General features: G+C 44.3%; 1 protein-coding gene across 1 annotated transcript; it reads right to left on the reverse strand.

Annotated features, from left to right (window-relative positions):
• Positions 1–545: 545 nt before the first annotated feature.
• TTC4 (tetratricopeptide repeat domain 4) lies at positions 546–25950 on the reverse strand. The gene is made up of 10 exons (XM_061411831.1): positions 25740–25950; positions 24769–24886; positions 23872–24033; positions 20159–20236; positions 18094–18218; positions 12507–12593; positions 10603–10820; positions 9929–10010; positions 5446–5528; positions 546–3360 (listed from the first exon to the last, which is right to left on the reverse strand). Exons 1-10 carry the CDS (start codon positions 25872–25874, stop codon positions 3258–3260), a joined length of 1191 nt encoding a protein of 396 aa, XP_061267815.1. The 5' UTR covers positions 25875–25950; the 3' UTR covers positions 546–3257.
• Between the last annotated feature and the right edge of the window lie 319 nt (positions 25951–26269).

Consider the following 26269-nt stretch of genomic DNA (forward strand, 5'->3'; position numbering starts at 1 on the left):
ATAGAGAAGGTAGAAGACTCATGGGATGTGTGCTAAGAGGCCAGCCAGTAGGGCTTCCTGGAGGAGGCAGCTGGACTTGACGGAAGGTCCTGATCGGTATTAAATAAAGGGAGGAACAGTGGGAATGGAGGGAGGGGAAGTGAGAGTCTTCCAGAGGGAACGTAAAAAAGCCGTAAGCTAAAACCATAAGATTGGAGAATGTAAGTGTCATAAACTCTTGGTATGAGGCAGGCTGTGTTCCATGTGCTACACACAGATTAACTCATTGAATTCTCACAGCACCTGCATGAGGAAGGTGCTGTTATCCTCAAGTTGCAGATAGGACTGGTGCCTGAGGCTACTCAGCTAGTGGGTCATGGGGCTGGAAGTAGAAAGCAGACAGCCGGGCTCCAGAGCTGATCCTCTCACTTCTGCACCATCCTACCACAGCTGAACTGAGGCCAGGATGGCTAGGCTGAGGCTGGAGATGGAGGGAGCCACAGAAGTGGTAAAGGGCCAGACACTGAAGGGCCTTCACCAGGAGTGCAGCAGGGGCATAGACAGACTGTGGCTACATTTCCCTTTATTGGAGAGTTCTCAACCTAGGGTTAGGTTTATGACACCCACTCAACAGCATGACCGTGAAGGCAGAAGCTACCTGATGCCCTGCCCTTGGTTCAGTTCAGTTCAGTCGCTCAGTTGTGTCCAACTCTTTGTGACCCCATGGACTGCAGCACCCCAGGCCTCCGTCTATCACCAACTCCAGGAGTTTACTCAAAACTCATGTCCATTGAGTCGGTGATGCCATCCAACCATCTCATCCTGTCACCTTTTTCTCCCGCCTTCAGTCTTTGCCAGCATCAGGGTCTGTCAGTTCTTCACATCAGGTGGCCGAAGTATTGGAGTTTCAGCATCAGTCCTTCCAGTGAATATTCAGGACTGATTTCCTTTAGGATGGACTGGTTGGATCTCCTTGCAGTCCAAGGGACTCTCAGAAGTCTTCTCCAGCACCCCAGTTCAAAAGCATCAATTCTTCAGCACTTAGCTGTCTTTATAGTCCAACTCTCACATTCATACCTGACCACTGGAAAAACACAGCCTTGACTAGATGGACCTTTGTTGGCAAAGTAATGTCTCTGCTTTTTAATATGCTGTCTAGGTTGGTTGCCCTTGGTTGGTGCCCGTTAAATGTTGCTAAAGCCAACAGAAGGAAAGGAACCTGAGAGAGGAGGCAGGTGGGCTCTGGAATGAGATGCTTGGGTTCAGATCCCGGGTCTGATACTCACTGGTGAGACTGTGTGCCTCCATCTTATTTATAAAATTGGGATCCTAGAACTGAGAATGTGGCTTAGGATGAGGGTTTGCATACTGCTTGCTGTCCATGTTGACAGCCACTTATCTCTCTGCCTGTCCTTGTGCACCTCCAGAAGTGTTTCATCAGGGTGTGGCTTAAGGGGTTTTTTTTGTCCCCCACCAAGTTCTCCACCCTAAATTCACAGAGGTAACCAGACAAGTTGGGGAGGTCCACCACCATCCCTGACCCTTTGCCCTGAGAAGGGCTGCACTCTTGTGGGAAGTCTTGTGGGAAGAAGGGTCCCTGGGATGGTGGGAAAGGCTCTGCCTCAAGCTGGGGATGCCGAAGATGCTGGCTTCTCAGCCTTGCCCTTGTCCTTCCTCTGAGCCTAAGTTTCCTCATCTATAAGATGAGGTGGAGAAGGGTTAAGTCCTTGTGGGGAGCTCTGATTTGGCTCTGCTGGAATCCCAGGCATGGGCAAGTGGCCATGGAGGCACCAGGTGAGGGCAAGGCCCACAGGCCCCGCTACACCCATCCACTTCACAAGAGGGCCACCTGTCCCGAACCCCACAGGTCCCGCCCCTATGGAAGGGGAATGCTCAGGGCCCTTGCCCCACACTCCTGTGCTCACCCTGGCTGCCCATCACCATAGCCACTGCAGTGGAGCAAGGCTGGGACAGGGCTTGTTGTCTGGAAGGGCACAGAATCTAGCTGGGAAATAAGAGAGGATGGCCTGTGTGGCCTGAGCCAGGCTCATGATGGACACTGGACTTTGGCTCTATAGCCACAAGCAGGGACCTGCACCTGGAAGGAAGGCTGCCTGGTTCTTTGTAAACATTCCACAGCAAATTGCCCTTCATGGATGACAGCACGCACAGCAGAAAACCCTAAGTTAGTCTATCTTAAGTAGAGCAGCTGGTTTCAGTTTAATGATGTATTAGGTAGCTTTGCTATAGTAACAAACAACTCCCAAATCTCAGTGCTTATTATTAATACTACAACAAATATTTCTCATTCATGTCACAGTCAATGGCTGCAGGCCAGCTGCTTCAGCTCTGCTCCACGTGCTTTAGCATCCAGCTGAAGGAACAGCCCCACCCTGGGAAACACACTCCCAGGCAGAGGGAAGAGCATGAGCCCACCACGCCATGCTCTGCAAGCTCTGCCCGGACATGTCCACTCACATCCCTCTCCATCAGGAGAAGGGACGCACCCTCCTCACTGGGCCACAGGGTGGGCAATGCAAGGTAAGGACATATAAAATCCTCTAGGAAGGAGGAAGCAAATAGCTGTAGACAAAAATACAACAGGTGACAGTAACTCAACGTGCAAAAAGATTTTCCCGCTTAAAAGGCATAAAATTCTAAATATGAAAACTGATATACTAAGTATGTCACAGGTCTCCATACTGCAAAGATCAGGAAACATGGCAAACTTTTTAGGGGTTCTAGAGGACCCTTAATTTGTAGGTCTTCATAAAAGATGGAGAAATAGGGCCTGGCTTCCCTGGCCCCATCTCATCCCAAGGCATCTACAGGATCCCAACAGAGCGGGCCTCTGTTCATGAAGGCCCTCTCAGCATTAACACCTTACAATCACACGTGCGGCTGTGTATGTGTGCAGTGTGAGGCACACAGCTGCAGAACCATGTCACTGGATCGTTAGTCTTCAGGTCAGAGCTGGAGGCTGGTGGTTAACACAACTCGCAGTGAGTCCAAGGATGTCATAAGCAAGGCACAGAGTTCAGCAGCAAGAGAGCACAGTGAAGGCCTGCTAGGGCTCAGCGGTCTGACCGGAGAGGCTGAAGTTCAAGAAGGCAGCAGGTCCTCCCCAACCATGATGCAGGGAAGGCCTGTCCCTGGGGTGACAGGAATAAAGTGCTGGGTTCGAGGAGTAGACCTTGCTGATTCTAGTGTGCTGAACTCCAGGCTGAGGTGGGGGAGGGAGGAGGTCCAGGGAGCCTGGCGCCCACAGCATGGCCCAGTCACTTTACCTGGTGCACCTTTTTCCCCCGGAGATAATTCCTACAAAAACCAGAGGATCCTACACAGACCAAAAATGTTGGTGTCAGGGCTTTTACAAAGTACCTGCAGTGAACACAACAAAAGAGAGGGATAATTGAATTGCAATCTTAATCATCCATGGACTTTCCCAACAACAGTCAAAGTGAACCTTTAGATATGAGTCAACATTAAAACGCAAGTTTAGCACATTTATTTGCTTGGTTGTTTATAAGTCTGCAAATTAGCCTGACCCCCTCCCCCTTAGAACCTAGCCAGAACCTCCTGGCCAGTCCTCTGGGTGCTCTAGCATCATGTATGTTTATGGCTAAACATGAAATAAAATAAGAACATGCTTTCATTCCTTCATTCAACAGTACGTGCCTAGGTAAGCCAGGCCTTGTGCTGAAAAAAACAGATTAAACAACAAACAAAAGCCACTATCACTGTCTGGAGGAAGGGAGATAAATAATGACAGCGAGGTACAACTGTAGAAGCATTTCTGAGGTACAGTATTAGCCCAAAGAGACATAATTCCTCTACGGGAAAGGGAAATCAGGAAAGGTTTCTGGGAGCTGTCATGTCTCAGCTTGCATTAATTGGGAAAGGGGTCCTGATGGGCATGGGGGAGAAAAAGCCAGGAGGTGAAGGTCACTAGAGCTTTTGCTGTTGCTGGGCATAAAGCTAATGGAGCAGGCATGCTGGACAGCAGGCAAGGCCTTGGACTCGGGTCCAGGGGTTTCTGCACCATCCTGTGGGCCTGGATCTGGGCCAGAGGAGCCTGTGTTGTGGCCCAGCACCCAGTCCAGAGTTTGATGTCGCCGGTCTGAAGTTACTCTGTGCTGGGTGGTCTCTTGCCTACGCTAATCATTTAAAAAATAATGACTTCCAATGTATTTATACTTTCTCAGAAGCATGAAACTGGTTTTCCTCCATCAGTCAGTCTGCTTTATATTTAAGATTTCTCTGCATTTTCTGGGAGATAAGGTAGAGTAGACCTCAGGCCTTTAAAGAATTCTGGATAATTTGCTAACAATTGAGAAAATGAAGAGCTAAAAATCTGTCTATAAACTAGAAGGGTAATTTAGGGCTAAGAAAAAAAAAGTGCTGCCAAGAGAAGTCATCAATCATATCTGAAGAAATCCTCACCTCCTCCCTGCCAGGCCAAAGCAGGAGCATCAAGACCAGCTAGACACTCACTGAGCCAGTCATCACATCACCAACTCCCATCCCAATCTACCTCCTAAACTTCAATCCATCCCTACTTCACATCTCACCACTGAACAGTACACTTAAGATCTGCACACCACTTGGTAGATTTTACCTAAATGCCCTCTAGGGCTCCACACACCATCGTCAGGATTCATGCTCCCTAGAGCATTCGAGCCTGCCACACACGGTCCTAACATGGTCCTCCAGCCTCATTTCCAACCCAACCACCATTTTCCAACCCAACCACCCTTAGCACACTGGACTCTACCTAAATCCAAGACATTTGCTTTGCTCAAAGCTCAGGGAAAAGTGGCCCAAGGGTCAACTATAAAGCTATTGAGGGCATAACTTTATAGTCCAGGAACCCCCAAAGCTAAGAGATAACTGCCAAATCCAACTGGCTCCCACCGCAACTGACCTAGGTGCCCTCTCACAGTAGGCCGCCCCTTTCAGTGCATCAGAGCACGGACTCCTACTCTCTCCTACCTGAGGAATATGTAGTTAAGAGTTATTATCTTCATTTTAGAGATGAGCCAACAGACCCAGGGAGGCAGTATGGGCTTAGAGGCACACAGCCACTAAATGATGGTGTCTGACTTCAAGAGCCAATGCTCTTTCCATATGACAACATCAAGGGACACAGGCACAATTAACAGGAGGGCCATCCCAGCTGTTTTTGATACCAAAACCAGGCAGCGGTTTCTTTTTCAACCAGCCCCATTCACTTCCCCCTGAGGATGTCACGGCTGCGGTGCAATGGGCTGAGTCAGCACACTGCAACCTGTTTGGCCAAAAGCCTGGGCCAGTCTCCGTGGGCTGCTGTCTCACAATTTTGCATCCAGGGCAGAAGGGAGGGGAGTACAAGGCCAGTGCTCAGCAGTGAAACGAGAACCTGGCTGTGTCCCTGGGATGGTGCCTGAGCATCCTTCTGGTCTACTCAGCCCCATGAAGGTGACTCACCTGGGGTGCTGCAGCACCTGCAGCAGGGTGCTACTGGGAGGCACGCAGTATAGTTCTGCCCTGTCCTCATCCTCAAAGTAGACCTGTAGGATGAACAGAGGAGCAGAAGTCAGACACCAGTAAAGGGCTTCAGCGACACTAGGCATGCTGAGGCCAAATCTGGGGAAATGTGTAAGAGATGGCAACTGTTGAGACTCAAATCCAGGCCTATGAGCCTTCCTTCCCTAACAATTCAGTCGTAGAGCCATTAGGTATGGCGAAAGGAAGCAGCAGTGGCCCAGAGCAGAGGAAGAGAGATGTCCACACAGGAGGCAGCCCTGGGCAGGTGTCAAAGCCCGGCCAGTGGAGATGTGCATTCTCACTGGGGACTGGCCAGCCAAGCAGGGTGAGAAGGGCAGCCACTCATGGCAGGGGGAGGCCTGCTGAGGGGAGTGAGGACCCACGCTGGATAAGACAGACATTCCTGCAGAATGGTTGAGCCATGCGGGGCGATAGTGTATGAAGGATGAGGAGGGCACCATGCTGGGGCAGCAGGCTGATGCGGCAGTCAGTCCACATGAGGGGGGGAGGCTCCCCATGAGAGGGGATGCTGGTGGTGAGGGGAGGGGAATTAAATGCAGGGCAACCGATCCAACAAATATATTAATAATAATAGAAACCACTGCAAAAATAGAGAAAGAGTTGGTATAGGATTAGAATTGGAGATACCAGTGACAGATCATGTTTTTATACACACACACACATACACACATGCACGCCAATGGAGCAGTGAGCATTCGCCTTCCCTCACCCCTGTACTTATGAGTATAGCTACTACACAGATCTTGACTTCTAAATACTATTTTATGCTAAAAAGAACCAAAGCTCCTTGGGAAAAATGGCTGATTCTAGAGCTAAGGCAAAAAAAAGCACAATTTGAGCCTCAAACACCTTGTAACACAAAACAAGGAAGTGCTTTAAAAATGGAGACAAGTCCGAAGGACACAGAAGCAAATTTGAAGGAATTCCCACTGACCAAATCCAAAACACCTTGAGCATAATATAACCATAGTAATAGATTATAGCTCAATTAAAAAAATAAGAAACCATAAATCCACTGACATAAACGATGGTTTGATGAACAAGAAAATATTTGTATCATTTCCAAGTACCTCCCTATAAAATACTAACTACAAGGGGGAAAAGAGTAACTTCATGCAGAATAGAAGCTTGTATACCCCTACCTCAATCAAGTGATGAAAGTGAGCATCATCAGTAATGGGACACTTGAAATTATGACGTCTGACAGGATGCAACAAGAATATAGCACTGCTTCTGTGGTATTCCAGTCAGATACACATCATCTAGGTCACAAAGACACACAAGACAAACCCACACTTTCCACAAAATAACTGGTCTATAACCTGCAAAAGTGGTAAGATCAAGAAAGTTGACTAAAGACTGTGAAAATCTTCTGTAGCTCAAAGGAGACTAAAGAGACATAAGCACTAGATACAATACTATGTGGGATTCCTTCTGCTATAAAGAACATTACTGGTGATTGGCGGAGGGGATCAAGATGGCGGGAACAGGAAGATATGGAGCTCACTCCTATACACACAAACATCAAAAATACATCTACATGTACAATAATTCCCACAGAAAACTAACTAGAAACTGGCAGAAGATCTCCTATACAACCAAACCCGCAAGAAAGATCTCCACATAATCAGGTAGGACAGGGGAAAAACTAAAAGCATCAGGCTGGGACTGGCACCACTGGAAGGGATCTGTAGTGAAGAGAAGTCCACATGGATGGACCCTCACCCTGAGGAGCCTGCGTGCCAGCTGGGAAATCCACTGACACAAAGAGAAGCCCAGACTGTACAAGTAAGCACATGTGCCGGCCTGCTGACAATCAGGACCGAGACAGACCTGCACTGGAGGCTGCCACCTCGATAGCACTTCCCAATCCAAAGGACCAATACCCAGCCCCACTCACCCCACACCACAGCCTGGTGTGAGACTAGGGCACAGGTTCAGTCTAGCTGTGCAGACAGACTAGGGTGATGTGGTCTGAGCAGAACCACAGAGACCACTGTCAGTGTACACACCAGGGTGGTGGGTCAAACTGGGCAGACATGTCAGCATACGCACCAGGCATTACAAAGGCATACAGCGGCTAAGCACCGGTCTCAGGCAGACAGGCCCTAAGAGAGGACTTGACGTAGCTACAGAAAGAGAGGCTGGAGGGCCTGGGATGTGACTTGGGGGAGATGCAGAATCCACTGTCAGTACCCACACAGCAGACGCTGTCCGCACACGCACTGGGCCGTGCTGCAACACCACACAGTGGCTAGGCGGTCAGGGCCTGCACGGTATCTGCAGGGATGGTTTCCCAACGGAAGCAGCCTAGTTCTGCCCACTCCACATGGCAACTGACTGACAGATCTAGAGAGGACAGGTCCTGGGAGAGGTCTACCACAGAGGCAGCCCAGGTCCCAGGTGGCACCACAGCCTCCTCAATTCCTGCAGCCACAACACCCTGACCCCCAACTCCAGCCTACTCCACACCACAGCCTTGCACTAGATCTGGGACAATCACAACAGAGAAAAGGATGCGACCCTGGGCTGCTTCTGAGGGGAACGACGGTGGTGCTCAAGTTCACCGAGACTGCGTGGACTTCACTTGCTTCAGCAACCACCTTCTTTGGGGCAGGGCACACACTCAAGGGCAATGAAGCCTGATCCATCCTGACCCTCGTGGCTTCTACCCCAACAACGGGGGAGTAGACCCTGCCCGGTAAGCCATGGAGCAGAGAGGAGGCCCCACCTCACATCCAAGGCAGCCTCTAGACACACCACACCACCATCAAGGGGATGACAGCACACTCAAGAAGATGTGGCTGGCATCCATGCCCAAACAGCCCTCACACCAAAAATACTGGACACACTCTGAGCTGGAGAGGATGTAGAGAAAAGGGAACCCTCCTACACTGTTGGTGGGAATGTAAATTGGTACACCCACTATGGAAAGCAGTATGGAGGTTCCTTAAAAAGCTAATAGTTACAATATGATCCAGCAACCCCACTCCTGGGTATATATTCAGAGAAAACTCTAACTTGAAAAGACACATGTATCCCAATGTTCAAGGCAGCACAATTTATAATAGCCAAGAATGGAAACAACCCAAGTGCCCACCAACAGATGACTGGCTTAAGAGGATGTTATATATATACACAATGGAATATTACTCAGCCATTAAAAAAAATTGCCTTTTGCAACAACATGGATTGACCTAGAAAATATTATACTTAGTGAAGTAAGTCAGACAAAGGAAAATATTATATGGTATCATTATGTGTGGAATCTAAAAAATAATACAGGGACTTCCCCAGCGGTATAATGGAAGACTCTGTGCTTCCACTGCAGGGGGTACAGGTTCAATCCCTGGTCAGGGACCTGAGATACCACATACCATGTGGTGTGGCCAAAAAAATTAAAACAAAAAAATAAAAATGAATCTACATGTAAAATAGAAAGACTCACAGACACAGAAAACAAACATTACCACCAAAGGGGAAAGAGGTGGAGGATAAATTAGGAGCATGGGATTAACAGATACAAACTTCTATACATAAAATACATAAGCAACAAAGATTTACTGTATAGTACAGAGAACTATTTTCAATAGCTCATAGTAACATATAATGGAAAATAATCTGGAAAAAATATAACTGAATCACTTTACTGTATACTTGAGAAACTAACACAATACTGTAAATCAACTATACTTCAACTAAAAGAAAATTTTTTAATTAGTAGTATGTGCAAAAAAAGAATAAAGTGTTTCTGGGGGCTGGGGGGCGGAAATCTGTGAAAACTAATGGAGTCTGAGGATTAGCTGGTACTAGTGTATCGAAGTTAATTTTCTGATTTTGATGATTTATTGGGATCATGAAAGAAAACATCCTTGTGTGTAGGAAACACACTTGAGTCTTCAGAGGTGATGGGGCATCAGTTGACATCTTACCCTCAAACAGAAGACAAATTTCTTTGTTCTGTAAGTTGTGATTTTTTTTTTTTCAAAGTTGCAACAGTGGAATGTTAGCCTTAAAAACAGTAAGATTCTGACCCATGCTACATCATGATAAATCTTAAAGACATTACACCAAGTAAATTAAGCCAGATAAAAAAGGACAAATACTCTATGACTCCACTTATATGAGGCACCTAGAGTAGATCCATTCAGGGACAGCGAGGAGGAACAGAGTTCCTGTACATCAGTTCAGGATGATGAAAACAGAGACAGATGGTGGTAACAGTTGTACAATGTGGATGCACTTAATGCTACTGAACCGTACACTTTGAAACGTTTAAAAAGGTAAATTTTATGTGTTTTATATTTTCCCACAATTTTTTTTTTAAAGGCAGTGAAACCTTGCTCCACCCCAATTCCCCCAACCCCAATTCTCATAGAGTGACAAAAGAAAACTTCCTTACCTCTAAATTATCAGGGCAGTATTTTTGCTCTAAATCCCAAGAGGGTGTTTCACCAAACATCACCATTAGATGATCAATAAACCTAAGGAGATATAACATGTACTTTCTGGTATCAGTAACTCATATCTTGTTTTCCCACAACCCATCCCCTGGACACCAATTCACGGAGATATTAAGAATGTATAAATCATGAAATGCAGGCCTAATCCATTTTGACAACAGTGCCCAAAATACGTGAATCATTTGTCCCATTATGACATAGTAATTCTCTTTAACTGATTTAGGATTAACAACATTCTGAGCCACAGTCTAACCAATAACTATGAAACCACATGTTAAAATCACTAGTTACATGTTTTCTAATAAACATACCCTTCAGTTTTATCCATGTACGACCTCCAATACTTCCATCTCTCACAAGAGACAACCCCCAGTGCTTGACACTGTACTGTGGTGTTAGTATGAGAGTGAGACCATGTCTCTCACTGCAAAGCTTCTTAGTGAAAGGAGAAATCAGCTATGGGTTAGAGAGATTACGCTAAACCAGACTGTGTAATAAAACTCTCTAAAACGATTCTCTTCCCTCCTCACCCAAAATTCTACCTGTCCATCCTGCCGAAAGAACAGGGAAGAGCATGCAAGCACCACAGAAGGCTCTCGGGGACGGAAGTTACCTGGAATCCTCATGAAAAGCAGAGACCAAGTCTGACTGGGCATACTCGGGGTACAGAAAAAGCACAGGCCAGCTCAGTCTTCCCTGGTCATCCACACCCAGCCCGGCTCCACAGGGGTTCTCAGAGCCGAGCCCATACAGGACAAGCTCACTGAGACCTTCTGGGGCTGAGTCTTCATCCTCTCCAGCAGCTTCAGCGACTAGCCTAATGTTCCTAGCCTGGATTAAAGCAAAATCATACATGTTATGTGAGAAGGATGCAAACTCACTCCACTAAAACAGGGAAAACTGTAACACTACAAGCTCTGAGAAGGCCAGCTCTACGCATGATTCGTCTTTATTATCCCTGACACCTGCTGAACCCAGCTTTCCCAGCCATCTACCACAAGCGAGACTCTTGTCACAGACATGAACTAGACATGGTAGTAAGTCCAACATGAGGGAAGAAGTAAAGCTGTGAAACTGCAGACCATGAATAATTAATTCAGCCTGGAGGCTGGAGGTGACTGGGCAATACTAGGTCTTGAACAATGACTCTGAAAGGCAGAAGAATTGAGGCGCATGGGGAGTGGAAGGGCATTCTACCTCAGGGAACAGCCCAGGAACAGCATGTGCAAAGGTATTAAAAAATACAGAGTGGCATGTACAAAAATGGCAAATGTTTTCAGCTTGGCTGGGACGCGGGATACCAAAAATCATACATACACTGACTTAATCTTGGGTCTGTCATAGAAATAAGGATCAATCAAAGGTCTGAATGGTAGAGTCACCTCTTACATATGCTGCGGGAGTTTCCTAAGGCTAGCCCACAAGGGAAAAATGACATGCAATCAAAACTACCTTGATGGTATCTCCTATACCAGGGGTTTGCAAACTTCCCCTGAAAGGGTCAGGTTAAGAAAAATTGTAGGTTTTGTGGGCCAGATGGTCTCTGTGGATATTACTCAACTCCGCCACTGTAGTGTGAAAAGTCATCGTAAGACACAAATAGGCAGGGCCATGAGCCACTGGCTGCAGCTTGCTGACCCAGCTTTAAACCACTAAAATATAATATAGATAGCTTTGGGTATATTACTCTTTAGAGAAGTTCTCAAGTACAATGAAGTTTCAGATGCAGAGTTAAAGGAGAGTACCAAAATAATGTCTGTATGCCAATGTCTAGGCATTCTACTACTCTACATTTGAGAAAATGACCAAATCTCTCTGGAATTATTCCCTTCTGTTTAATCTGTTAAAATGTTAACAGATTTTCTGTTGTAGGGCAGGACTAGTGGAGTGCATCTTAGTACTGTGAAGTTCTCAAAGCCAACAAATAATTTTAAGGAGGTACATAATTTAACTCAACAAAGAATGAAATCAAGAACCAAATTCATAGCCAGTATCACCTCCCCTGTGAAGCCAAGGCTCAATAAGTGACTTGTGAAAGCAAGATTTGGATCAGACTTTTCCTACATTTATTTAAAATGTAGGAGAGAGAGGGAAGGGGAGGTGGAATTTTGTGTTACTGTGACAGTTAGTAGAGCTACATCCTAAAATCACTTTCTCAGGATGCAGTATAGCACAGAACTAACGCAAGGACCTGCTCTGACATGCACTAGCGGGTGAGGCTTCTCTGAGACTACGTGCAATAAGAAGGAACAAGACGACCCACCTCAGAAGGCCAATGTGAAGATTAGATAATGATTAACTCATAGCAACTATTCAGTACATGTTACCTGAAACCAACACATGCATACAATTGAGACAGCTGACTGAACTCAGGGGGTCTGACTTGTCACACTGCTTCACCAAAAGCAGAAAGAAAATGAACAACTCATTCAGGTAAAGCATCCCCAGAAAGGTTCCCAATCAACTTCATGATGAGTGAATTCTGCAAGACCATAGGGCCAAAGTTTGAGAACTCACCTTGATGGCCTGGAGTAAAGCCTCATTCTGATCCTGCTGCTTCTTTTCTTTGAGCTTTGCTTTCCTTACATCCCTCTGTTCAGTTCGCTGAAAATGAAAAATTCAGATGCATCAGCTCTAGGGAACTTGCCTCCTCTCCTCTTCTGTTACTCTAGCCTGACCCTAAATAGCTATCTCTTGTCTCTATTCAACTCTGGCTCCTATATATCAAGGAACACCACTGGCTGGATTCAGTTCAATCAACATTTAAGAAGCACATGTCTGGGTGCTAGGCCCAGCGGCAGCAGTAATGTCAAAATCCTACCCGGGAACTCACAGTCCACTGAGGGGGACAGACACATGACAAGTTCTAGTGTTAGCCTGGAGTACAAGCTGAGTGCTATGAAACACAGAGGAGGGAGTGATGACTGATTCTGCCCCACGGAGGTGGGTTTAGACAGAAACCAGGCGGAAGAGAAAGGGCATTCTGGAAAGAGGACCTGACGTAAGGGCCAATGGGGCGTTAAAACTTCTCTGTTATAGATGGAGTACAGGAAAACACACTGGGAAAAACCCAGGCCAAGAACATATCAGAAACCCTGCCCTGGGCCAAAAACTTATCACAGACTCTGCCTTTTGCACAGCTCAGGAGAGAAAAATACCACCATCTACTTCATCTGCCAGAACTATAACTCAGATTTCCTTTTCCTACTAGTCTGCCCAAAACCAGCTGATCCTACTCCAACCCTCAGGACTGTGATTAATAGGGGCCAACTTTTTCTCTAAAGGGCCAGACAGTAAGTACTTTAGGCTTTACAAACCATGCACGTGTTCAAGCTAAAAAGTCTCCAGTCTCATCTGTTTGTATGTCTATGTGTACATTATGCATATAAGTTGTCTCTATGGAAAATATTATCAAAATTAAATGTATAAGAAAGCTCTATTTAACAGACTTAAAAGTAAACACAAATTAACTTTTTCTAAATATAATGGAAACTGGCCAGAATGAATTTCAGATTCACATGATCTTGGAAATATTCAATATTAAATTATATGTGATAATAAAGCTAGCTTAAGCTTGTTGGTTTAACCAATGTAAACATGTCTTACTTATTGTACTTTAGGTTAACCAAGTTCAAGTTACTTCTGTTGCAGAGTCTGTTAGCAATTGTTCACTGAAAAAAAAAAAAAAAAAGCATAACCTAAAAAGGTGAGATTTGTTTTATTTGCAAGACTTGCCGAGGACTTAAACCTGGGAGACGGCCTCTCACATAGGTCTAGGAACTGCTCTGAAAAGGTAAGGGAAGACTTCCCTGGTGGTACAGTGGCTGGGAACCCACCTGGCACTTCAGCGGACAAGGGTTTGATCCCTGGTCCCACACGCCACAACTACTGAAGCCCCCGCAACCAGAGCATGTGGTTTTGTCCTAGAGCTGACTGTTTCTAGATGAAAAATAAGGAACTAATATGGATACAGAAAGTTGTGAGATTTGAAAAAGGGAACCTTGAAAAAGAAGTTTTGTACACAGTCAGGCTGGAATTAAATTAGGTAAATTTAATTTACCAAATTAAAATTACTAATGGTAATATGGGACAGGACTTAGTTCCTCTATTGAGAGAACAAAGTTTTCTTGGAATACTGCTTTTGCTAATAGACTGTATGAGTTATGAGTTTCTTTGCCTTTGCATGCTAAGTCGCTTCAGTTGTGTCCAACTCTTTGCAACCTCATGGACTGGAGCCCACGAGGCTCCTCTGTCCGTGGGATTCTCCAGGCAAGAATACTAGAGTGGGTTGCCATTTCCTCCTCTAGGGGATCTTCCTGACACAGGGATCAAACCCAGGTCCCCTGCATCTCCTGCGTTGGCAGGTGGATGCTTTACCACTAAGCCTCTTGGGAAGCAGAGGCGATAGCTCAGAACATTCATACAGGACCTTCTAGATTCCCAGGAATACACTGGAGCTTTTCAAAGACCCTACAGAATCTCATTCCCCAGCTTGTCCTTTTAAGTATTCTGGTAAGCCTATTACTTGCCTCAACTGTTTAACACTGCCTCAGGCAGATGAAATCTTACATAATTGCCTCAAATCATATTTAACAAATGGCTCCAATCCCAACCCTCTGTGAAAAAGCTTTTCATACTGGGATAGTTTCAAGATGCCTCAAATAAAAACAACTTGTGAGTGGGGTCCTCTAGAAGGTCAAATAATGACAATCTTCTGGCAGTGGGGCTTAATACTGTTCTGCCTCCTCTGGTGGCTACCAGGATGCTCGTTTTCACCATAATTGTGGGCTGCTGGCTTTCAAGGCTACTATGGACCTTGGGAGAAGCGATGGGATAGGGCAAGGTAAAATGCCACAAAGCTTGCTGTTCTTAAGAAGGTTCAGCCATTATTTTTGAATAACCACTACCCATATTGCTGCAAGCCTTTGGTTCATTTCAGAGTTATGTTTTTGGGCCCTGAAATCTCCCTTTAATTACACTTGTGCTGCAGGACATAACGCTTCCATTTAGGTCCATAGAGGAAAACAATAGAATGGGAAAGACTAGAGATCTCTTCAAGAAAATGAGAGATACCAAGGGAACATTTTATGCAAAGATGAGCCCAATAAAGAACAGAAATGGTATGGACCTAACAGAAGCAGAAGATATTAAAAAGAGGTGGCAAGAATACACAGAAGAACTGTACAAAAAAGATCTTCACGACCCAGATAATCACGAAGGTGTGATCACTCACACTCACCTAGAGCCGGACATCCTGGAATGTGAAGTCAGGTGGGCCTTAGAAAGCATCACTACAAACAAAGCTAGTGGAAGTGATGGAATTCCAGTTGAGCTATTTCAAATTCTAAAAGATGATGCTGTGAAAGTGCTGCACTCAATATGTCAGCAAATTTGGAAAACTCAGCAATGGCCACAGGACTGGAAAAGGTCAGTTTTCATTCCAATCCCAAAGAAAGGTAATGCCAAAGAATGTTCAAACTACTGCACAATTGCACTCATCTCACATGCTAGTAAAGTAATGCTCAAAATTCTCCAAGCCAGACTTCAGCAATATGTGAACTGTGAACTTCCAGATGTTCAAGCTGGTTTTAGAAAAGGCAGAGGAAAAAAGAGATCAAATTGCCAATATCCGCTGGATCATCGTAAAAGCAAGAGAGTTCCAGAAAAACATCTATTTCTGCTTTATTGACTATACCAAAGCCTTTGACTGTGTGGATCACAACTAACTGTGGAAAATTCTGAAAGAGATGGGAATACCAGACCACCTGACCTGCCTCCTGAGAAATCTATATACAGGTCAGGAAGCAACAGTTAGAACTGGACATGGAACAACAGACTGGTTCCAAATAGGAAAAGGAGTACGTCAAGACTGTATATTGTCACCCTGCTTATTTAACTTATATGCAGAGTACATCATGAGAAACGCTGGGCTGGAGGAAACACTAGCTGGAATCAAGATTGCCAGAAGAAATATCAATAACCTCAGATATGCAGATGACACCACCCTTATGGCAGAAAGTGAAGAACTAAAGAGCCTCTTGATGAAAGTAAAAGAGGAGAGTGAAAAGGTTGGCTTAAAGCTCAACATTCAGAAAACTAAGAGCATGGCATCTGGTCCCATCACTTCATGGGAAATAGATGGGGCAACAGTGGAAACAGTGACTGACTTTATTTTTCTGGGCTCCAAAATCACTGCAGATGGTGATTGCAGCCATAAAATTAAAAGATGCTTGCTCCCTGGAAGGAAAGTTAGGACCAACCTAGACAGCATATTCAAAAGCAGAGACATTACTTTGCCAACAAACGTCCGTCTAGTCAAGGCTATGGTTTTTCCAGTAGTCATGTATGGATGTGAGAGTTGGACTATAAAGAAAGCTGAGTGCCGAAGAATTGATGCCTTTGAACTGTGGTGTTGGAGAAAACGCTTTAGAGTCCCTTGGACTGCAAGGAGATCCAACCGGTCCATCCTAAAGGAGAACAGTCCTGGGTGTTCATTGGAGGGACTGATGTTGAAGCTGAAACTCCAGTACTTTGGCCACCTGATGCAGAGAGCTGGCTCACTGGAAAAGACCCTGATGCTGGGAAAGGTTGGGGGCAGGAGAAGAAAGGGACGACAGAGGATGAGATGGTTGGATGGCATCACCGACGCAATGGACATGGGTTTGGGTGGACTCCGGAGTTGGTGATGGACAGGGAGGCCAGGCGTGCTGCGGTTCATGGGGTCGCAAAGAGTCGGACACGACTGAGCAACTGAACTGAAGGGCTCGTCTGCAGATAGGCTTGGCAATGGCCTTCCACAGTAGCCTTCTAGATACTCTCTCCTGTATAAGCCACTTTTAGAAATTCTGGCCATACCTAGTTGCCCAGGCTCAAAATTCTGTTCCTGAACCATGTGGGTCCATACCTCTACTTTTGTAGACATGACCAGAATGACTTCTGACTAAAACTTATCCCTGTTCAGGGCCAGCTCTAGGCTCCCATGGTACTGAAAATTCCCATTTCATAGTGTAAGCAGTGAAGAGAGACCCAGACCAAGAATCAAGAGAACTGAAGTCTAGTTATGGAACAAACATGTGAGACAGTATTGCAGAGGACTAAGACTGTAGACTCTGGAGCCAGACTGCCTGACTGAAGCCCAGCTTCACCAGCTATGTGACTTTCTGATCTCTCTGCTTTAGCTTCCTTACTAGTGCAAGTGAATCAGAATCGTGCCTACCTTATAGGACTATGTGTGATTTAGACAGATTCATATCAGTAAAATTTTTAACTAGAACTTGGAACATACATACAGTAAGTGCTAATGTTGAGGTTTTTTTTGGTAATGATGGTCTGTTATTACTATTGTTTCTAATCATCACTTTTGCTGTTATGTATCAGAAATGTCACATTTCATCAGCAAATTAAAGATGTCTTAATGTTGGAAGTTACACAGCATTATAGAAGCCTAGGGCTTCCATGATGCCTCCATGGTAAAGAACTCGCCTGCCAATGCAGGAGACACCAGTTTGATCCCTTGGTTGGGAAGATCCCCTGGAAAAGAAATGGTAAGCCAGTCCAGTATTTTTGCCTGGGAAAGCCCATGGACAGAGGAGCCTGGCAGGCTACAGTCCATGAGGTCACAAAAGAACTGGACAGGACTCAGCAACTAAACAACAACGAACAAACAGAAGCCTAACATCCCAGCTGTTTAACTGTCTTTCCCTCCTCTTTCAATAGTTACACTCAGTGTGCAGACTAGACTATGCCACTAGTCTATTTATTCAAATCATAATAGTCACAAATTTATCAAGTACTATATATTCTTCCTTACCTCTATCGTGTTATAATGACTTATTTACTTCTCTGTATCCTTTAGAGCCTCATGGGTAGGGACTGATTCGGGGTTGTGTCTGTTGTTGTATTCTTCGTTTTTTAGCCATACCGCATGACTTGTGGGATCTTAGTTCCCCCACCAGGGATTGAATCCGGGCCCTCAGCAGTGAAACCACAAAGTCCTAACCACTGGATGACCAGGGAATTCCCTGGGTTTTGTTTTAAAGAAGAAAAATTATACAATTGGACCCAAGATCCACTCTGGGAGATGCTAATTAATTTTGCCACCAACCTTCAACTTGTCTGCTTTAGCCCTCAGGTCCAGAAGTTTCTTCTCTGTGGCATCTATCTGCAGCCCCTCATCGCACCAGTTCACAGCCTCGACATAGTTTTTCAGTTCCAAATGGCAAGAGGCACCTGTAGAACCCAGCACCCTTAGTATCGGGGACAAGATGCATGGAAAGAGCCATCCTTGCACATGACCCCCAACTTCAACCAGCTACCAGCCAGTAGCCTGAAGTTCTGGGAAATGGATGATAAAGTCCCTTTTAGTGCATTCCCCAGACAAGGAACACTGTTTCTTGTATTTTAGATCAGAAAGGTTTCTAGGTCCCATTCAGCTCAAAACTCTCTTTCTGGTATTAAGGACTCTTAAAGTAGGGAAGGCTACAGCTTAGTGGCAAAGAACATGGTCTTTGGAATCAGAGAGATCTGGGCTGGAAATCTAGCTGTCATTAACCAACTAAACTGGAGAAGGCAATGGCACCCCACTCCAATACTCTTGCCTGGAAAATCTCATGGACAGAGGAGCCTGGTAGGCTGCAGTCTATGGGGTCGCTAAGAGTCAGACATGACTGAGCGACTTCACTTTCACGCATTGGAGAAGGAAATGGCAACCCACTCCAGTGTTCTTGCCTGGAGATTCCCAGGGATGGTGGAGCCTGGTGGGCTACCGTCTATGGGGTCGCACAGAGTCGGACACAACTGAATCGACTCAGCAGCAGCAGCAGCAACCAACTAAACATTAGATAGTGGACTGAGTATCCCTGAGCTTTAGGCTGCTCATCTATAAATGAGAAGAATAAAGTCCATCTCAGATGACTTTAAATGGAGAGAGAAAGCAGAATTTGCCTCAGTCACTCACAAAAGCAATGGCAAAACCAAATATGTTAGGTATCTCCTAAAGCTGTTCTTGATGGCTACCAGTTTAAGCTGCTACTGCTGCTAAGTCACTTCAGTCGTGTCCGACTGTGTGACCCCATAGATGGCAGCCCACCAGGCTCCCCCATCCCTGGGATTCTCCAGGCAAGAACACTGGAGTGGGTTGCCATTTCCTTCTCCAATGCATGAAAGTGAAAGTGAAAGTGAAGTCGCTCAGTCGTGTCTGACTCTTATCGACCCCATGGACTGCAGCCTACCAGGCTCCTCCATCCGTGGGATTTTCCAGGCAAAGTACTGGAGTGGGGTGCCATTGCCTTCTCCAACCAATTTAAGCTACCTCTCCTTTAATCAATCGTGTTTTTCCTCCAGTTAGCCTCTGGGCTTTCTACAGAATTTAAAAACATCTGAACTAAAAAAATTTAAATGTCAACAGAATTCAACCTCGGCTTTCAGAGACAGAATGGGTTTTTTGCCAATGCCACACAGTAAGGTAAAAACGACAATTCAAGCAAGCTACAGACTTCCAGCCTGTAGCCAATTCCACATGACTATACACAATGTATTTGCCCATCTTCTTTCCCTATAGCTGAAGGGCCTAGATCTACATAAACTCCCTAACCATGACTACATAAGCATAATTTTAATAAAGCATTTTAAGTTGGTCCATCGGGATATAGAGATTAATATGTAATGAAAATTAAAGTTTACAAAGCACCACTGAGCTTCCCAAAGAAAAGGTGAAGTATGCAAGTAATAAAAGCAAATGATTACATACAAAGGTCAGACCAGGACAGAAGAAATAATCTGGGAACATCTGAACATTAGAGTTATCAGCAAAAGTCCTATAACTTATCTTTTAATTAACAATAACATGGCATTTGAAGATCTTGTCTTTCAATCAGCTAATTTGGAAAAAAAATTAGAATGCGGCTTTTAGAACTGCTTTAATTAATTTTATTCTTTATTAATTTAAAATGTGGAGTTTCAATTTCTCTACCAATTCTTAAAACACAGAGGGTTGAATTAATATCCAGAGAATTCTTTTAAAAATGGCATGTTGCTGCTGATAACGACTTAATACTAAGATTGCAAAAATAAGGTAACTTCATTAGTATCTTAGCACTTTAAAATACTTCTGGTGTTGCGCGTGCCCACTTTCCATGGTGACAGTCACACTGTAGCTCTACAGGACTTACCTCTTATTATTGCTTTGAGGTGGCAGGGTTTTAGCTTTCTGGCAGCCGTCACATCATTGAGAGAAGAACGAAAATTGCCTGACAAAACACCATTCAGTAAACGAGAAAACAAGTTTTGAGATCAGATTATTTCCAAAATTTTGCATGTAGAAACAAAAACACTCTTGGACAATCTTAGAGAAATATAAATCAGAGCAATTGTTTATAGAAAAAAAATTGTTATGCTCATCAAGCACCTCAGAAATATTTAGAATAGCAGGCAACCCACCAAACAACTATAAATAGCTAGTAAGCACATGGAAAAATGCTCAAAATCACTACTGATTAGAGAAATTAAGATTAACATGAAACTGAAAATTAAAAACAGGTAATACCCAATATTGGTGAAGATATGGTGAAAGGGCATTCTGAGAGTAAACCAAGAGAGCAAACTGGCGCGCGTATTGTATATTCACTTTGACCCAACAATACTCTTCAAAGAACTGATCCTTAAAAAGGCTTGCAAAAAAATGAAAAAATGCTTGCAAAAAATGTCCAAGGACAAATGTAAAAGCATGTGAGCTGCTGCATTATTTTTAATTGTGAAAAGATAAAGATAACCTAAATACCCTCAATTTAGTAATGATGAAATAAATTATAGTAAATCCATACTACCGAATACAGCTATTAAAGGAGTAAGATACATCTGTATGTAAAAGGCATGACAGGATGTCTTTCCTACATTGTTTTAAGTGGTGGGTCAACGTGTACAGAAGCCGATCTTTATAAAACAAAAAACCAATCTAAATATACAGGCACATGTACATACATACATGTGTAATTGCATTAAAAAGGAAAAAAAAAAGTGTGCAATCATGAACACTGGTTATCCAACCTAGGAGGCAAGAGGTGACTTTCACTCTCTAGTTTATACTGTGAGTATTACTAACAGTTTGGTATATATTTATTAATTTCACTTCTAAAGCTCTAGCCCAGGAGTCAGCAAAATTTTTCTCTAAAGGGACATATAGTAAATATTTCAGACTTTACAGGCTACATATGGTCTGTTACACATTCTTTGTTTCATAATCCTTTAAAAAAACACTTTTAGCTCACAGGAGATCAGGGACCCAGATGTGGCCTGAGTCACAGTCTGCCAAATCCTGCTTTAGCCTAAATAATCAGAATTATCAGAAAATTTTTATCACTAACTTTGTTCATTTTTGCATTACTTAAAAAAGCCTAAAAGCAGCTATATACTCAACAACAGCAGTATAGTAAAACAAATAGTTTAAACACTGGTATGTCCATATGACAGAGAAGGCAATGGCACCCCACTCCAATACTCTTGCCTGGAAAATCCCATGGACGGAGGAGCCCAGTGGGCTTCAGTCCATGGGGTCGAGAAGAGTCAGACACGACTGAATGACTTCACTTTCACTTTTCACTTTCATGCACTGGAAAAGGAAATGGCAACCCACTCCAGTGTTCTTGCCTGGAGAATCCCAGGGACGGTGGAGCCTGGTGGGCTGCCGTCTATGGGGTCTCGCAGAGTCGGACACGACTGAAGCGACTTAGCAGCAGCAGCACCATGTCCATATGATGCAACTTCAGTATTCACAAATAATTTAATGACAGGTGAAATTGTTTACATTATAAAATTAAGTGAAAACTGAACACAGAATTGGAACAACAGCATGATCTTATTTGTGGAAAAAATACATAAAGAGAAATCCAAAAACTTCTGCTTAAAGGTAGTAGACTGAACATATGCATTTCAACCCCTATCACTTGACAAAAAAAAAAAAAAAAAAAGCCATTAATAGAGAGACAAGAATGAGAAAATGGAACACATTTTAAAGCTGGAGAACAAAGAGACACAGGCTAAATGACTAATTAGGTTTGAGACAACTGAAGTCTAAGCCAGTAGAGGGAAAATTCAAAGCTACCAAGTACATTGAAAAGCCTACAAAGTACCCAGTACTAAAGAATCAACAGCAGCAGGTACCTCTGTAAGAGTGGACAAAGGCGTCTTTGTTTAGTGTTTTCTGAGGCAAACTTGACTTTGAATCCTAATCCTGGCACTGCATACTCTTAGGGCATTTTACACATTTATTACATTTTACTACAGTTTCTTACTCTGTTAACTAGGGATAAACCTGTTAACCTTATTTACCATACATAGTTGCTATGAACTCAAGAGGGATAAAAAATGTGAAAGTGGTTTGTAAGCCATACCAGTGACATCATTTAAGAAATCTCTTGATTATTATGCATTTGCTCCTCTGGTATCGCAAATACCTGTTTTGTTTTGTTTTTCTTGCAAGGTGCTTTTGGTCTTACTAGGCCCATATGTCAGAGAAAGCAATGGCACCCCACTCCAGTACTCTTGCGTGGAGAATCCCAGGGACGGGGGAGCCTGATGGGCTGCCATCTACGGGGTTGCACAGAGTCGGACACGACTGAAGCGACTTAGCAGCAACAGCAGCAGTAGCAGCAGGCCTATCTGTAACATTCTTTAGTTCCCCAAAGAAAGGAACTATGTAGCTCTTACTCACAGTGCAGTGCCTAGCACATAGTAAATGCTTTGTATTTACTGTTTGAATAGGTAAATGAATGAAACTCCTTTAAGGAAAAGTCAGGTCTTACTCATTTCTATGATGCCAGTGCCTAGCACAGAACAAGAACTCAGTGTGCTGAATGAAGACAATGTATTCTTCCAGAAGTAAGAAGACTGGGTTTCTAGTCCAGAGTCTGGCACTAACCAAAGGGGTTCTTCTCTACGCCTATGTAAAATGAGGGGGCTGGTTGGCTCAAATAATCTCCAAAATTCTATACCACTTTTACTTTTTAAAATTTTATAATCAAACAGGTTAAAGAAGAAAAAAAATTGGAGCAGATTATGACTGGAAAGAAACTCTGCTCCAAAGGTGATGAGTCCCAGTAGACCTATCCCAGCTAGACTTTAAGGCTTATTGTCTACCAGTCCCTCAGAAAAGGCTGAAGTCATTCCCAGGTCCTCTCTAAAACAGTGTGATAAGAAACAAGGGTTTAATATGCCTAAGATTAGATACCAACAATGATGTCACCCAAATAATCAGTTGTTTCCCAAAGTCATGTCTGCAGAACAGTCCTGCATATTCCTAAGTGTTACTTGAAAAGGAGGCTCACAAAATCTGAGAATCACAGGATAAGGTTCTCTGCTGTAGGTTTTCTCAGTGTTAACATACTAACGTGCACTGCAAATTGCAAATCGCCAAAGCAGCAGCAGCACTGTCCAATTTTACTTGTCCAAGGAACGTTTTACTTCAAAGGGCCCACACACTACTGAGAAATTCTCCCTTGGATTAATACAGTTTCTCTCACACAAAGAACTTTATCACCTAATCCTTCTAGCATCCTTGAGAGGAGGCCAGGGGAAAAAAAAAGAAAAAACTTACTTTCGAGAGAGAAGAGACATCTGGGCTCAAAAATTCCAAATCATACCAACTCATGTATTAAGGTATTTGATGTTACTCATTTGGCTCAAACAGAAAGAATTATACAATCTATCTGACATCCCTTTTGACCAATCTACCTGGAAGATCAAAGTTCAGTTAAAGTAAGCTATCTTAGGTTTCTGGGATAAACAGCTCCTTTTCCTCTGACACTCTCAAACCCTCCCCACTAGCCATCATGTAATAGTTTGTTATAAGTTAATCTTTTAGAAAGTACTAAATAATAGAATAAATTACCTAGATAGTATTGTGCTGCTGCCCGATTGGTATAAAGAACAGCATTCAAATCAGGGTCTGCACATTTCTTCTTTAATCCTTCAGTGTATGAAATAACAGCTTTCTTGTAGTCTTTTTCTTTAAAGTAATCATTGCCTTCATCTTTGTAAGTCCTGGCCTGATCTGCAAAAAAGAGAAGAAAAAAATCACTATTCCCTATTTTTTAAAGGGCTCATTAAAAATCTAAATCACACAATAATGTAATGACAAACCAAAAAGAACCAATAGGGAAAGAAAACTCAAAAATGAATGCTATAAAACTGGGTATCAATATGGAGAAATAAAGTCACATGTACTTAACTACAATCAATTCTAAATATCTTAGAAAGTAGATTATTAAGTGCTCACACACACCAAAAAAAGCATAAAGGAAAAAAGTATACTTATCTCTTGAAGAAAGGGCTTTAATTACAGAAGAAATGGGGGGAAATCACACTACTGTTTTTTAATATGTTGTTTGAGTCCCTTGAATGCAAATTCCCCTCCTCACTTTAGCAAAAGCCTAGAAAATTGTTACAATGCAGTTCAAATTTCCCACTCATTGAAAGCCCACTTCTACACCACCCCCTCCCCCTGCCCCCCCCTTTGGTGTTCCAACAGCACCCACAACACCTTGGCACTTATCACACAGGTTTGTCTTTAGGAGAGTTGAGCTATCCACTGGAGTGTGACCTTTGAGGGCAGTCTCATTCCTTCCTGTATCCTGGTGCCTAGTATTTAGTAGGTATACAAAGAAGTATATGTGGAATAAACGTGACAAGTTAGCTCCGGCTAACTACCGCTGTTATCTATCAAAACCTTTCTGACTCACACTTTATCTCAATTTAATGGAGGAGCTTAGAGAGTCACTGAAGATACCTTCTGGAGATCGCTCTTCATCAAAAATAATTGACTGCAGGCAGGCCAAGTCAGGATTCTCCAGGGGATCAATTTCTGATGGCGAGTTCTTCATAAACAGAGGAATCTTTTCAAATTCCTGGAGGTTGTTAAGAGAAGAATGAACTATACGAATAAAATTTCCACTGAGTAGACCCAATTCCAGGTCTCCACATCAAAGTTTTTTCTCACTCATCATAATTCGCAAATCCTCATGACATCTCTCCCTCCCCGGCTTCAGTGTCCCACCTGTAAAATAAAGAGTGCTGCTGCTAAGTCGCTTCAGTCGTGTCCGACTCTGTGCGACCCCAGAGACGGCAGCCCACCAGGCTTCCCTGTCCCTGGGATTCTCCAGGCAAGAACACTGGAATGGGTTGCCATTTCCTGCTCCAATGCATGAAAGTGAAAAGTGAAAGTGAAGTCGCTCAGTCGTGTCCGACTCCTAGCGACCCCGTGGACTGCAGCCCACCAGGCCCCTCTGTCCATGGGATTTTCCAGGCAAGAGTACTGGAGTGGGGTGCCACTGCCTTCTCCAAATAAGAGTGCAGAATACCTAAAGACCCTTCAGTTCCCACATTCTTACAAGAGCGGCAGTAACTACCAAGCGAGTTGAGCACTCGTTTGTTCCTGGCACTTCACCCACCCCCTCACTTTAGCTTCGCCAACCATCCTAAGAGATTAGTGCTCCAGTCGGAGGAATTATACACATAAGGGGACGGTCTCAGGTAAGCTCTGCACTCACAACTTTCTGACTCCAAAACCTGAACACCTAAACATACTGCCAGCTTAAGAAGACCCTCAAAGCTTCGGGGCCGATTTTTTACACGCAAGTAGAAACCACCTATCCACTGGCAGCGCCAAACCTTGGCGGTAGAGCGCCTCAGCGCCCGGGAGGCCCCAGGAGCTGGGACGACGCCCACGCACGCACGTGCTGAGACCCCGGGCCCGCCCACCTCTTCCCACTGGCTCTCGTGGAAGCCGCCACGATAAGGCTGACTCTGGAACTTTTCCAAGAATGAGTCCATGCCGTCGTCCAAAGTGGCGCCCGGCTCCTGCTGCTCCATGTGTGTCCCCGGTGATGCAGCCATCGCCCTGGATCACCGAGATCCGTACGGCAGCTTCCGGCGGCGCGGGTGCCCCCTCTCAATCTTCCGGGCGGCGCCGGCGTGCTGCTTCCGGCTTGCTGGAGGCGTGGCCGACCCGACTCCACCCCTCCCCCGGGAAACGCCTACCCTGCCGCGCACTTTCGAATACTTTCGGGATGGTGGATGAGCCCTGCACCCCACAATAGCGCATTATCACTTAATTCACTGGTTTATTTAACCAGTCAGCACGTTTTCTAAGCTCCTTTCTTGTGCCAGTCCTGTTGTAGTCGCTGGGTATACAGTGCTGGGCAAAGCAAGTAAAATCCCTGCCCTCTAGGAGTTGATAAGGTAGAGGAGAGAAAGTGAAAATGTTAGTCCCGCAGTGGTGGTCCGACGCT

Source organism: Bos javanicus, chromosome 3 (genome assembly GCF_032452875.1).
Source record: "Bos javanicus breed banteng chromosome 3, ARS-OSU_banteng_1.0, whole genome shotgun sequence".
Classification (NCBI taxonomy): Eukaryota; Metazoa; Chordata; class Mammalia; order Artiodactyla; family Bovidae; genus Bos; species Bos javanicus.